General features: G+C 42.6%; 1 protein-coding gene across 5 annotated transcripts in view; it reads right to left on the bottom strand.

The window, feature by feature from the left end:
• The window catches only part of LOC122552794 (synaptotagmin-14), a 229,584-nt gene that overhangs the window by 64,290 nt on the left and 151,969 nt on the right, over positions 1–13,325 (bottom strand). For all 5 annotated transcript variants that reach the window (XM_043695732.2, XM_043695733.2, XM_087991305.1 and 2 more), the window contains one exon: positions 588–1,037. In XM_043695732.2, the coding sequence (XP_043551667.1) occupies positions 588–1,037 (450 nt within the window). The remainder of the gene's footprint in view (positions 1–587; positions 1,038–13,325) is intronic.

Below are 13,325 nucleotides of genomic sequence, written 5' to 3'. Positions count from 1 at the left end.
TTGAGTCAACCTTATTTCACTAAGATCTAGACGAGTAGACCTGCAATTAACACTGGAATTCATCCAATTTCAGTTAACTTTGCAAACCAATTGCACAAGAGATAGGATAAATCCTCACTTATAAGCTACAAAAAGCTTCTAATTGTCCTGTGTAGAGTTAGCTTACGACTCACTTGAGAATCCCTAAATTTCAGCATCAGCCATCTTTCAATTCCATGGGATTGGGCAAGCATGAGGTGTTCAAATGAGGAGATTACTGCATTCCGGGTAAACTGAAATCAATTATAGATTTATTTGTAGTTTCATGAATGTCTATGTTATGTCAGGCACATATCCTTTAACAGTCATAAGAAGGTTTGTGAATTTTTTTTATAGTTTGTTACTTGTCACCTTGAAAGTCCTAAGTTGAGGAGATGTTGCAGAAAATCAAAACAAAATGTCATGTTTATTGTTGACATGTAAGAAGGCAGCACGCAATGGTTTTCACACTCAACTATTATCCAGTAGCACTATTTGCCTTCTTGCAATGATTAACCAGCAACATATACATTTACTACAACTGCTTCATTTTAATTTGAATTACTTACAGTGAGGCTGCCACAAGGCTCCAGCACAATTGGAATGGACATCTTGCCTTGTAGATTTAGCTTGGTAAGATAGAATACCTTTTCACCAACAATCCTTTCCTTTTTCATGCGTCGTATACTGTAGAGCCTAAATCGCACTGCATAATTACCAATCATCTCAGACTCAATGCGATTGAACCTAAACGCCTCTGTGAAGACAGGACAAGGTCCCCGCTGGACACTTGTTTTTGATCGTTGTTTCTTTGTGGGAAGTAGCACAAGATGTACTTGCCATGAACTGTTGCCAGTTCGGTTATGTGTTGGAATGTCTGTAACAGCTGTTACTGTTACCATAAGTTTCTGTGCTTGTGAGTCAAAATCAAAAGTGACATCCAATGTGCCATACTTTGACACAGGCTCTGGATCGTAAGCTTTTGGTAGCTGTGCAGACGATCCTCTTGCTGACATGTCCTATGGAACATAAAAAAAAGCAAATAACTTCAACTGTAATGAAGCAATATTGCTTTTGACACAGATATTGCCTGTATTCCCTTCAATAAAAAGCATTGTTACTCCAGTACAATACCACTATACTATACTGTTGTGTGTGAACTACAGAACCATACTCAGCTTTCCAGTTAAAGTTTAATGTTCATAAAATTTAACCCTGTGGGTGTGAGTCTTTTTGGTGATAACAATACTGAGAACTATGATTTTTCAGAATATACTTCAGTTAAGTTTGAACTATTTCCTATGTGAAATAAGTTACATTTGTGTGAACAATTAAGTAGAACATTGTAATGTACATTACACTGTGCGGGGCGGCACTGCATCTTCACAGCACCAGGGACCCAGGTTTTATTCCACCCCTTGGGCAACTGTCTGTGTGGAATTTGTACACACCCCAGTGTTTGCGTGGACTTCCTCTGGGTGTTCTGGTTTTCTCCCACAGTCTAAAAATGTGCAAGTTAGGTGGATCAGCCATGGGAAATGCAGGGCTACAGGGACAGTGTAGGGGGCTTGGTCTGGGTGGGATGCTCTTTGGAGGATTGATGTGGACTCAATGTGCCAAATGCCATGCTTCCACACTGTTGGAATGCTATGATTTTATAAAGAAAAGTAATGCATTAAAGATGTCTGTGAACGCAAATAACTATATTTTCAATCACTGAATACTTCTTAATACAAGATAGACAATTAGTTATGTTATAATCAATGTTATAAAAGATTTCATACACCTTTTTTCATTTTCAATATATCACAACAATAACAAAATATAATTATTATAATTATAAATTGATTATTAAATTTTATAATCTGATTTTAATGCCTGAGACATCCATGATGGAAAAGGTTTAAACAAAAAGACAAATACTGACTTCACAGCAATCAGCTGACCATCAAGCTCCATAAAAACAAAGTGGAATAAATAACTCATCAGAACGGAAATTAATATTTCATCAAAACACATTGAAACTACTCAACTTAGGCATGGAAAGGTCCTCATCTCCTATTCTTATTTAGATTTGCCTAAGTTTCATATATTGAAGATAAAAAGACATCACCTGCAATTATCAAGCTTGAAAGAGTGAATTCAGATTTGGAATTTCTCAAACCAACTTGCATTTCAGGGAACGGCTTTTGGCAGAGCAGGGAAGAGGGATTTATGACTCCAGAGCTGAAGAAAGCTCTATTTCTCGGCTTCCATGGCCAGTGACAGAATAGATCAAAAAGAAACATCAGAACACAGAGAACTCAAGGAATATAGACATATTGGCTACTGTTAAGGATACTAAACATTAGTTAAACAACTGTGGCCCCAATTTAAAATTTTATTTCTCAAAGCCACTGTAAGGACTTCAAACTATATATTCCTTTCACCCTCCTTTTGTATTTGGCACTATCTCTTTTTAACATTTGCATTTGAGGAAGGGTCGCCAGACCCGAAACATTAACATTGATTTCGCTTCACAGATGCTGCCAGACCGGCTGAGCTTTTCCAGCAACTTTTATTTTTGTTTCTGGTTTACAGCATCCACAGTTCTTTTGGTTTTCATTTAGTGGCAGATGGAGTTTAATTTGGATAAATGAGAGGTACTGCATTTTGGTAAAACAAACAAGGGCAGGACTTATACAATTAATGGTAAGGCCCTGGGTAGTGTTGTCGAACAGAGAGACCTAGGAGTTCAGGTGCATTGTTCTTTGAAAGTTGCATCATCAGTAGCCAGGGTGGTTAAGAAGGTGTTTAGCACTCTAGTCTTCATTGCTAAGAACACTGAATATAGGAATTGGGGATATGATGTCATGTTGAGGTTGTACAGGATGTACACTGTACAGTTTTGGTTGCCCTGCTCCAGGAAGGATATTATTAAATTGGAGGGGGTTCAGAAATGATTTACCAGGATGTTGCCGGGACTGGAGGGTTTGAGTTACAAGAAGAGGCCGGATAGGCTGGGACATTTTTCATTGGAGTGTAGGACATTGAAGAGTGACCATATAGAGGTTTATAAGGTCATGGGGGGCATAGATAAAGTGAATATCAAAGGTCTTAAGAGGCAACGCTCTCATGCAGAGTTGACAGTGTGGTGCTGGAAAAGCACAGCAGGTCAGGCAGCATCCAAGGAGCAGGAAAATCGACGTGTTGGGCAAAAGTCCTTCATCAGGAATGAGGCTGGAACTCTCGAGGTTGGAGAGATAAATGGGTGGGGGTTGGGGCTGGGGGTGAAGGTAGCTGAGAGTGCAATAGGTGTATGGTGGTGGGGGTAATGGTGATAGGTCAGAGGGACAGGTAGACCATGTCAGGAGGGTGGTGCTGAGCTGGAAGGTTGGAACTGGGATAAGGTGAGGGAAGGGGAAATGAGGAAACTGGTGAAATCCACATTGTTGTCATGGTGTTGGAAGGTTCTGAGGCAGAAGATGAGGTGTTCTTCCTCCAGGTATCAGTGGTAAGGGAGTGGCGATGAAGGAGGCCCAGGGCTTGCATGTCCTCAGCGGTGTGGGAGGGGGAGTTGAAGTGTTCAACCACAGGGTGATGGGGTTGGTTGTTGCGGGTGTCCCGGAGATGTTCTCTGAAGCACTCTGCGAGTAGGCATCCTGTCTCCCCAATGTCAAGGAGACCACATCAGGATTGATGAATTCGGTAAGTGACATGTGTGGAAGTACAGGTGAAACTTTGATAGATGTGGAAGGCTCCTTTAGGGCGGAGGAGGTGAGGGGGGAGGTGGGGGTGCAGGTTTTGCAATTCCTGTGGTGGCAGGGCAAGGTGCTGGGAGGGGAGGGTGAGTTGTTGGGGGGTGGGGACGTAACGAGGTAGTTACGGAGGGAACGGTCTTTACGGAAAGTGGATAGGAGTGGGGAGGGAAAATATCTCTGGTGGTGGGGTCCGGTTGTAGGTGGTGGAAATGATGGAGAATGATGTAATGTATGCAGAGTTTGGTGGGATGGAAGGTGAAGATCGGGGGGGGTCTGTTCTTGTTGCGGTTGGAGGAGTGGGGGTTGGGGTGGAGGTGCAGGAAGTGGATGAGATGCGCTGGAGGGCATCATCAACCATGTGGGAGGGGAAATTGCGGTCTTTAAAAGGAGGAGGCCATATGGTGTGTTCTGTGGTGGAATTAGTCCTCCTGGGAGCAGATGCAGTGGAAGCGGAGGAATTGGGAACATTCCTGATGAAAGTCTTTACCCGAAACATTGATTTTCCTGCTCCTCGGATGATGCCTGACCTGCAGTGCTTTTCTAGCACCACACTCGCGACTCTAATCTCCAGCATCTGCAGTCCTCACTTTCGCCTTTTTCATACAGAGGTTGGTTTGTGTGTGGAATGAACTGCTAGTGGAAGTGGTAGATGCAAGTACAGTTACAACATTTAAAAGACATTTGGATAAGTACACAAATAGGAAGGAGTTAGAGGGATATGGGCCAAATGCCAGCAAGTGGGACTGGTTTAGTTTGAGACTCTTGGTCAGCATGGATGAGTTAGACCAAAGGGTTTGTTTCCGTGCTGTATCATTATATGACTCTATTAAACAGTTTGAGCTGAAAGAAAGAATTTCAATGTGCCCATTAAATGGACCTCTGTGGAAGAAACCACACTTTACTCAGACCCAAAGGCTGAGACATCCAAATTTGTCCAATTAATCCCTACATTTGATAAAGAAGGTATCATCTTCTTTATCTCTTTAGAATGGTTGGTACAACAGTTAAAGTCACCAGTCCAAAATTGAAATTGTTGTTGCAGACAGGAAAAGCTCACTAAATTTACTCCATCTTGTTTGAGCAGAATGCAACTGCTTATGAGTCAACAAAAGGTCTATTTTAAGTACAGATCAGTTAGTGTCAAAGGCATTCTTACCCACAGGAAATAGCCTGATTAAAAATATCTGGAATTTGATGCATTTGGCTAAAGTAGCTTGCTTTTGACCAGTGAGTTTGGACAATTAATATTGAGGTCACTTACTAAAAGTTTCATGAGGTAATTCTCCTCAAGGAGTTCAAAGACTCCATCACTTTCCGTAAGCATCTGGTAAGAAGCAAGTTGTTCCAGGAAAGGTATGTGGTAAGATGGGGAAAGAATTGGATGTGAGGGACACCACAGGAGCAAGGCAAGTATTTAATGAGGCACATTTTGTAATATCTATGAAAAATTGTGCTGGGCCTTGTGGCGAGAATCCATCTTAAAACAAAACTCAATGTAGCATGCCCAGACAGATGATAGTTCAGTCTGGACCATAAACCAAAATTGGCCTCCTGTAAGGTGTCTGGACTTTGCATTCTGCACTTTGCTCTCTTGGAACTTTATACCAACCCAATTGAACTAGTTGAGGTTTGAAACTTAGCTATGTTCCTTGGATCTCCCATTGAGTAAATCTGGCCAAATCTTATAGGCATCTGAGCAACGTGAGCAATGGTGAAATATGTTGCAGAATCGGGCAACAGATCAAGATTCCCCTCTTGATGGTCCTTCCCATGAAACCCGCAAGGTCCCCACCCAACCATTTACATGAATTTTTACCTGTCCACATTTCCTTCCTAGCCCCTGGCATATGAAGTGACCAAGCCAAGCGTGGTCATATAATTTCATCCCTCTTGAAGCCTGAGTGCTCCTAACTATGAATAAATCATTCTCCTGTGTGACCCCATTCCCATTCATGCTTTAATGTATAATCTTTGCAAATACATATTGCTGCCCCTTCCCAATTTTCATTTCCCCTTCCCCCCGCAGTCTGAGGCCCCAATACTGAAAAATAGGTACAAAAACAGAAATTGCTGGAAAGGCTCAGCAGCTCTGGCAGCATCTGTGAAGTGAAATCATAGTTCATGTTTTGAGGCCGGGAGACCCTTCCTCACCAGACCAGAACCGTTAACTCTGATTTCTCTTCACAGATGCTGCCAGACCTACTGAGCCTTTCCAGCAACTCCTGTTTTTGTTTCTGATTTAAAGCATCTGCAGTTCTTTTGGTTTCTAACTGAAAACAGGTTCCTGACTGTTCTTTCCACATCTGTAGTCCTCTTTATACCCCTACCACCCTTTCACCTTACTTTCTGTGGTTGGGTCCACTGGACTGACTGACCCACACCCTTGAGTGACCTGAGTAGACAACCCTGAAGTTCTCAGACCCCTGACTGGTGGATGTACGCATCCCCAACTGTGTTGGCCCTACTCCAGACTGGCTGCTATGGAGTCACAGGACGAATCATGACCCACTACTGAAACTGACCGAGAACACCCTGACCAGATGCTGACTATGTCCAATTCCCCAGGCTTACTGTTCCAGGGCACTCTCACCTAGAGGTTCCCCCCTGGACTTCATTGAGGACTATTCCTCTAAGACTTTGAGACATGGGTGCCTGCTAGCTACACTTGCAGGATGTTTTCTGCAAAGCTGCTGGCGCATGGTGCTGATGTGAGATTGATGTAGCAACTGCAATACAGCAAGATGTACACCCCCTGACTGAGGACCGCTGTCTAGCAAGGCATGCTGCTTGGTTGTGTGATGGATTATTTAGCACAAGATAAGATAAGACGTTAATGCTGCTCGCATGCAGGTAGGCTTGAAGTGAGCGAAGGCAAGCAGTCCTGGGAAACAGACTGGTCTAATCCATCAGCCGGGTATGTGTGCATGTGCACATGGTGTCCTTGCAGCAGCCTTTCAAATCTAATTGTTACTGTATTCTGTAATGCAAGACTATGCTTTGTCAACAGCGTGGCAAGTTGATCAGAGAGGTGTTGTGTTGGTCATGTGGGGTTGGCCAATTCCAGACTCCATAGTCAGTGGACAAAGAGTGTATGTTAGTGGTGTTCATGAATCATGCACTTTAAAGCTGCTCGGTGCTGAGCAACATCAAAGCTCATCACAGCCAGCAGCGAGCTGAAATTGTCTGGTAGCCACACTGGTTTCAATGATGAGATTTCTCAATGTCTAGTTGGTTTGGCGTATTTGGTAAAATAGGAAACTAAATATTAATGACATAAGATGTGGCATTACTTAGTGGTTTAATAAGTTATAATACTCCTTAACTAGCAAGTTGTCTCTGCCTAGCAAGAAACATATGATGCCACTCATTAAAAATATAAGAGATCCAACAAGATGCTCCTGGTATTGAGACAGGGCTCACCACACTTCTTGTCCAATCCTATCACAAATCTTGCCATAGACCATGTCCCTCAGACCTCTATAAGATTCTGCCATTGTTAATGCATCGGGTTGATTGCCTTTCATTAGAATGTGAAATAAAAATTACGCCGGGGTGGGAGAGAAGCAGGAATCAGGAAGAATAGATAAGAAAATCTGTGATTAGGATAGATACCAGATGACCATGAATCCACTGTTAATTGTCAGAAAAACCCATCTGGTTCACTAAAGTCCTTTAGGGAAGGAAACTGCCATCCTAACTTGGTCTGACCTGCATGTAATTCCAGACTCGCAGCAATGTGATTGACTCTTAACTGCCCTCTGGGCAATTAGGGATGGGCAAAAAAAATGTTCCCCAGCCAGTGATGCCCTTGACTCATGAATGAAAAATAAAACAAAAAAATGGTTGTCCCACAGCATTGGCAAAAGCTGTTGCATCCAATTCAGTGTCAGAAATAGACAGGTCCAAAACTACAAAATCTAATATGTAGTAATCAGCTTTTTTTCATCCAGTTTAAGTTGGAATGAACTTTGTATCACCAGGTTAGTTTGGAAATATTTTATCTACATTATATGCTATTGACACTGTTATTAATGAAATCAAAAGACGAATTTCTAATGGCACATTTATAAGATTACATTTTTAGTGAATATAAATATGTCATAACATACCTCCTTGATTCCTAAACCTGAGAAATAGCAATGTTATCCCAACACTACTGCTGAATAACAATGTCAATGATGTGGACACATGGTGCTTTGGTATAGTTTTACACTAAGATGATGAATACAGATTTGTGTTCACATATCCAAAAGTCACATTCTCATCAACAAAGGTCATTTAAATAGCCAGAGTAAAGATGTAGCAGTTCATAAAAGAGGGGAGGGGAATAATTGAAAGCAGAATAAATTTATCTCTCTTACTCATTTCTGACTGGCAAATTGGGACTTTGATTAAGGACCAAGACAAAGTCAACTAACTATCATTTCTGTTATAGAATGCTGATATATGACACAGAGATCTTTGAGGAGAAGAAGGCACAACTGGAGGAGGGAGTGAAGTGACAGTTGGGTCATGAGCTGTATTATTTAAAAATGAAAATACTTAGCAAGTGAAGCCACATTAATGGAGAAACAAAGGTTAACGTTTTAAGTTTCATCAGAATGGGGATTTGTAAAGATATATGGCAGGTTTTAATCAAGACCAGAAACTGTGAAAGGATGATGATAGAGAAATCTATATACGAAAGGGAAGTTGATGCAAGGCAAAAGCAAAAAATTATGGGATAAGAAACAAAAATGGGTCTAGAGAGTCATTACCAACAACAAGTATCCTAAATAAAATGGGAGCAATGGTTATGGTCTAAACGTAGTAGGTTAAAAAGTGCTAATGCAAGATGAAGTGCTATTTCATGAACTTCTATCAAGCTTATTAGAGCAATGCAGAAAGCCAAAGTCAGAAAGATCAAAGTGGGACTAAAACAGAGAATTCAAATGAGAAATGTTTGGTAGCTCAGGGTCATTTTTACAAACTGAACAGAGATGTTTCATAAAGGATGGCATATAGCTTCTGGATATGGTGCCGCAAGAAGTTTGACAACCTAATCAGGACAGAAACGTTAAGTGGAATGGCATGTTCAAGGACAAACCAATGTTTCACCTAAATTGTGTAAATGCACAGGATCCCAGAAATCTTTACACAGGTCAAGCACAAGTTAGCCTCTTTTAGTTAACATATGCACAGCCCTTCAAACAAATTATAAACATTCTATGCACAATGAATAGGCAGCATTTAACAAAACAAAAACTAGAGGGGATATTGGTATTAAAATCCCTTACTTTGCCTTCCACGGTCTTCTTCTGAACACCACTCTTCAAACCACAAACCTCATATTCCCCTCCTCACAGCACAACTGATCAACCACGCATGACACTCACGTTCATGTTATTGCAAAGTCATATCCATCCTTCACAGTGATCCCCACAAATACCATCCTTCCATTCTCTTAAAAAATTCTGTTTCTAACACTCATTTTTGATGATGTCACAATGAGAGGTGAATAAGATTAACTTGCCTCTCCATTCCTACGCCATTTTCTCATTGACATCTGCATTTTTATATTAGTGTTAATTAAGTTTCCTGTATTGGGAAGGCCTGCCACTGGCTTGAGTGGCACAACATGTAGTTGGTCTTTTTTTAAAGAAGGGCTGTTTGCCCTGGAGCATCGGAGACTGAGAGGTGACCTTATAGGTGTTTATAAAATCATGAGGGGCATGGATAGGGTAAATAGACAAGGTCTTTTCCCTGGGATGGAGGAGTCCAGATCTAGAGGGCATAGGTTTAGGGTGAGTGGGGAAAGATATAAAAGAGACCTAAGGGGCAACTTTTTCACACAGAGGGTGGTGCACGTGTGGAATGAGCTGCTGGATGAAGTGGTGGAGGCTAGTACAATTACAACATTTAAAAGGTATGTGGGGACTCGGCAAGATGGCAGTAATTCAATAGAACTGTTGTCGACAGCTCTGCCTAACAGCCAAGGCACACTGGTGTTTTTTTGCCATCCCTGGCCAACTTATGTGGTGGAATTATGAGTTTAAAACCTTACAGAACACATTTGTTAATTTTGGGAGTGGGGGGGAAAGATGCCAAAGGGAAAAGGAAGCCAAAGGGAAAAGGAACAAGCAAACAGCAGCAGGGAGGACACGCCCCTGCAGCACCTACAACACCAGAGACTGTCGCAGCAGCAGCCACTCCTGTCCTCCCCCCCACCCAGGACCTGACAGATTCACAGGAATTGGTTGCGGCGATGGAGAGACTTACCTTGAAAGTTGGGGCTGCGATTGAGGAGATCTGTGGGGTGATTCGTGCCCAAGTCCAACCTATCGCATCCATGTTGCAAAAGCATGAGCAGGAGATCCAGGGCCTTGGGGAGAGGCTGGAGGAGGTGGAGGGTCGAACTAAGGCTTCGGAAGCTGAAATGGTGTCCTCATCCAGTCGAATCCAGGTGGTGAAGCAAGAGGTGTGGGCCTTGCGAGACCATATCGACGACCTCGAAAATCAAGGTCGGAGGATAAATTGTTGTGCTCCCTGAAGGTGAGCAGCCAGTGAGCTCCATTGAAAACTGGCTGCCGAAGTTTTTGGGCCTTCACATCGAGTCCAGCAGGCTACAGATTGAAAGGGCTTATCGGGTTACACTGCACAGGTCAGGGCTGGTGCAGTACCCCCGCTCAGTCCTAGTGCACTTCCATTCATATAAGGACAAGCAAAAAGGCATAGAAGCTTCCAGATCCCTGGGAAAACATCCGCAGGCACTGCTGTACAAGAGGTCAAAAATCATGTTTTTCCAAGATTTCTCTGCAGCTTTAATTCGAAAGAGGAAGTCCTTTGATGAAGTTAAAAAGAGGCTGAGGAACCTGGGCATCCAGTACTCCATGAGATACCCCGCAATGCTCCATTTCAGCCATGAGGACTCAGTTTATAAATCTGACTCAGCAGATAAAGCTAAAAACTTTGTAGACACTTTAAAATAGAAGGATTGGCCTGAAGAATATGGTTAATGTTTGTTCTTTTTTCTATCTTTCCCCAGGTTTTCCCTTCCTTTTTCTAAAATTCCTTTCTTCCTCCCTAATACTTTCCTTTTTGGAAAGGGGGGAAAAAACCTTGGAGTAAGTTGTTCCTTTTTTTTAATAACTGAATTTTCTGATGGGAAATTTTGTGGATGTTCTTTGTTGTCTCTACCCTTTCCTTTGTTTCTTCTGTTTCTCTTTTATTCACAAGTAGGGGTGACATGAAGCCAGGGATGGGTGGAGTTCTCATCCTGACTTGGTCTTTTTTCTGTTGATTTAAGGATCATCTTCTTGTTTTTTTTCTGGCCTAAGGCTGGGGCACAGTCTGGGTTTTAAGGAGCTGTGAAGGAGGGGATGGGTAGGGTGAGTGCCCCCTATGGGCAGGGGAAAGAGTCTTCCATTCAAGGTTTTATAGTTGGTTTCTTTGTAGTTTTTTGGTAGTAATAGTTGTTTATAGTTATGATAGAGTAGTTTTTGTATGTATAGTTCTTTGACTCTATGAGTCTTTATTTATTTATGATCGGTGCTTTGTAAGCAGGGTTCTTCCTCCCTGGGGGTTCAAGGGTCTCTGAAAGGGGATAAGTGTCTTACTAAATAGTGCACCTGGAACATTAAGGGAAGTCATTCACCTGTTAAAAAGAAAAAAGTGCTTTCTAGCCTTAAGAGGGAAAGGGTTAATATCGCTTTGTTGCAGGAAACCCATCTTGATGATGGGGAGCACGTGAAATTACAACGGGGGGGGGTTCTTTTCATCCTTTACTACTAAAAGCAGGGGAGTGGCGGTACTTATCCAGAAAAAATCTTCCGTTCACATTATTAGAGCAGGTGAAAGATGAGCAGGGACGGTTTGTGATACTTAAAGCCCTAATACATGGGGAGGAATATGGCATTTTAAATGTCTACTGTCTTCCGGCGCATCCCCTCAAATTTTTGATTAGTGCTTTCTCTAAGTTCAGTGCTCTTGGAACACAGTACATTATTATAGGGGGGGATTTTAATTATCTTTTGGATCTGACAGTGGACAGGATGCCTTCTGGATCCCCAACTATTTCTTCGCAGGCCAAGCAGGTGGTTGACTTATGCGAGGAGTTGGGGCTGGTGGATATTTGGAGATGTCTTCACCCTACTGGCAGGGACTTCACCTTTTTTTCAAACCCACATAAATGTCACACGAGGATTGACCTCTTTCTGGCTCCCTCAGCCCTTCTGGATTCGATTATGGGTTGTAAAATTGTGAATATAGCTATCTCTGATCATGCAGCAGTGTATTTGGAGGTTAAGGCCAAGAGTGAGGGGCTAGGTTTGTGGCACTGGTGTTTGGACCCTTTTTTCCTTAAGGATTCCAAATTTGTGGAATACTTTTTGAAGGAGTTTCAGGAATTCTTGACTATCGACTCAGGCACGACTAGTAGTCCATCTATGCTATGGGAAACTGCTAAGGCCTCTGCTAGGGGATTCGCTATTTCCTATTCGGCTAGCCAGAAATGACAGAAGGAGGAACAGCAGCACCTGCTTGAGACGCGGTTGAAAGATTGGCGGCACATTTTGCACGGTCTTCGGTGACTAAGCTATGGCGGATCATGGCCCTCCGGGCTGCCTTGAATTCAACACTGACACAAAACACAAAGAAAGAACTTGCTTTTGCTAGACAAAGGCTGTTCGAATATGGGGTTAGGCCAGGGAAGTATTTAGCATACCTGACTAGGAAAAGACGTGCTCCCCAATCCATTGCTGCAATCAGAGACAGCGCCAGGGTCCTTACATACGAAGCTAAAAAGATTAATGAGGCTTTTCAGAGCTTTTACTCGGAATTATATTGGTGTGAAGGTTGCGAGGACAGGAGGGCTAAAATGGAGACCTTTTTTAAGAACCTGGACCTCCCAGGGTAACCTTGGAACAGGCCTCTCTCCTTAATGCCCCTTTGATAGTTCAGGAAATACAGGACGCAGCTAGGCAACTTCAGAGTGGGAAAGCGTCTGTCCCTGATGGTCTTCCAGGTGAGTTTTATGAGGAGTTTATAGAGATTCTGTCAGGGCCTATGTTGGAGATATACAATCACTCCTATATGCATGAATACCTACCACCATCTTTGAGAGAAGCTAATATTTCCCTAATTCTTAAGAAGGGGAAGGTTCCTGAGGATTGTGCCTCATACAGGCCCATCTCTTTATTAAATTCAGATTTCAAGATTCTGTCCAAGATCCTGGCGCTGAGATTGGAAAGGGTGTTGCCCCATATTATTAAAGAGGACCAGACAGGCTTTATAAGGGGCCATCGGTCCTCTAATAATATTAGAAGGTTGCTGAATATGATCCAAGCTTGTCAGCAGCGATCGCTTCAGGGGTTGGTGATTTCCTTAGATGCAGAGAAAGCATTTGACCGGGTGGAATGGCCGTATCGTTTTTATGTCTTAGAACAGTTTGGGTTGGGTGAGGTCTCTGCTAGGTAGGTAGAGGTTTTATATCGACGTTTCGGGCATTAGCCCTTCTTCAGGCTAATGCCCAAAACGTCGATTCTCCTGTTCCCTAGATGCTGCCTGACCTGCTGCGCTTTTCCAGCAACA

The sequence above is a fragment of the Chiloscyllium plagiosum genome, unplaced genomic scaffold, assembly GCF_037043375.1.
Source record: "Chiloscyllium plagiosum isolate Xiang-an unplaced genomic scaffold, Cpla_swu_hap1 HiC_scaffold_10, whole genome shotgun sequence".
In the NCBI taxonomy this organism is placed as follows: Eukaryota; Metazoa; Chordata; class Chondrichthyes; order Orectolobiformes; family Hemiscylliidae; genus Chiloscyllium; species Chiloscyllium plagiosum.
Note: the sequence above shows the minus strand (reverse complement) of the source record. Positions and strands in the feature narration are given on the sequence as shown.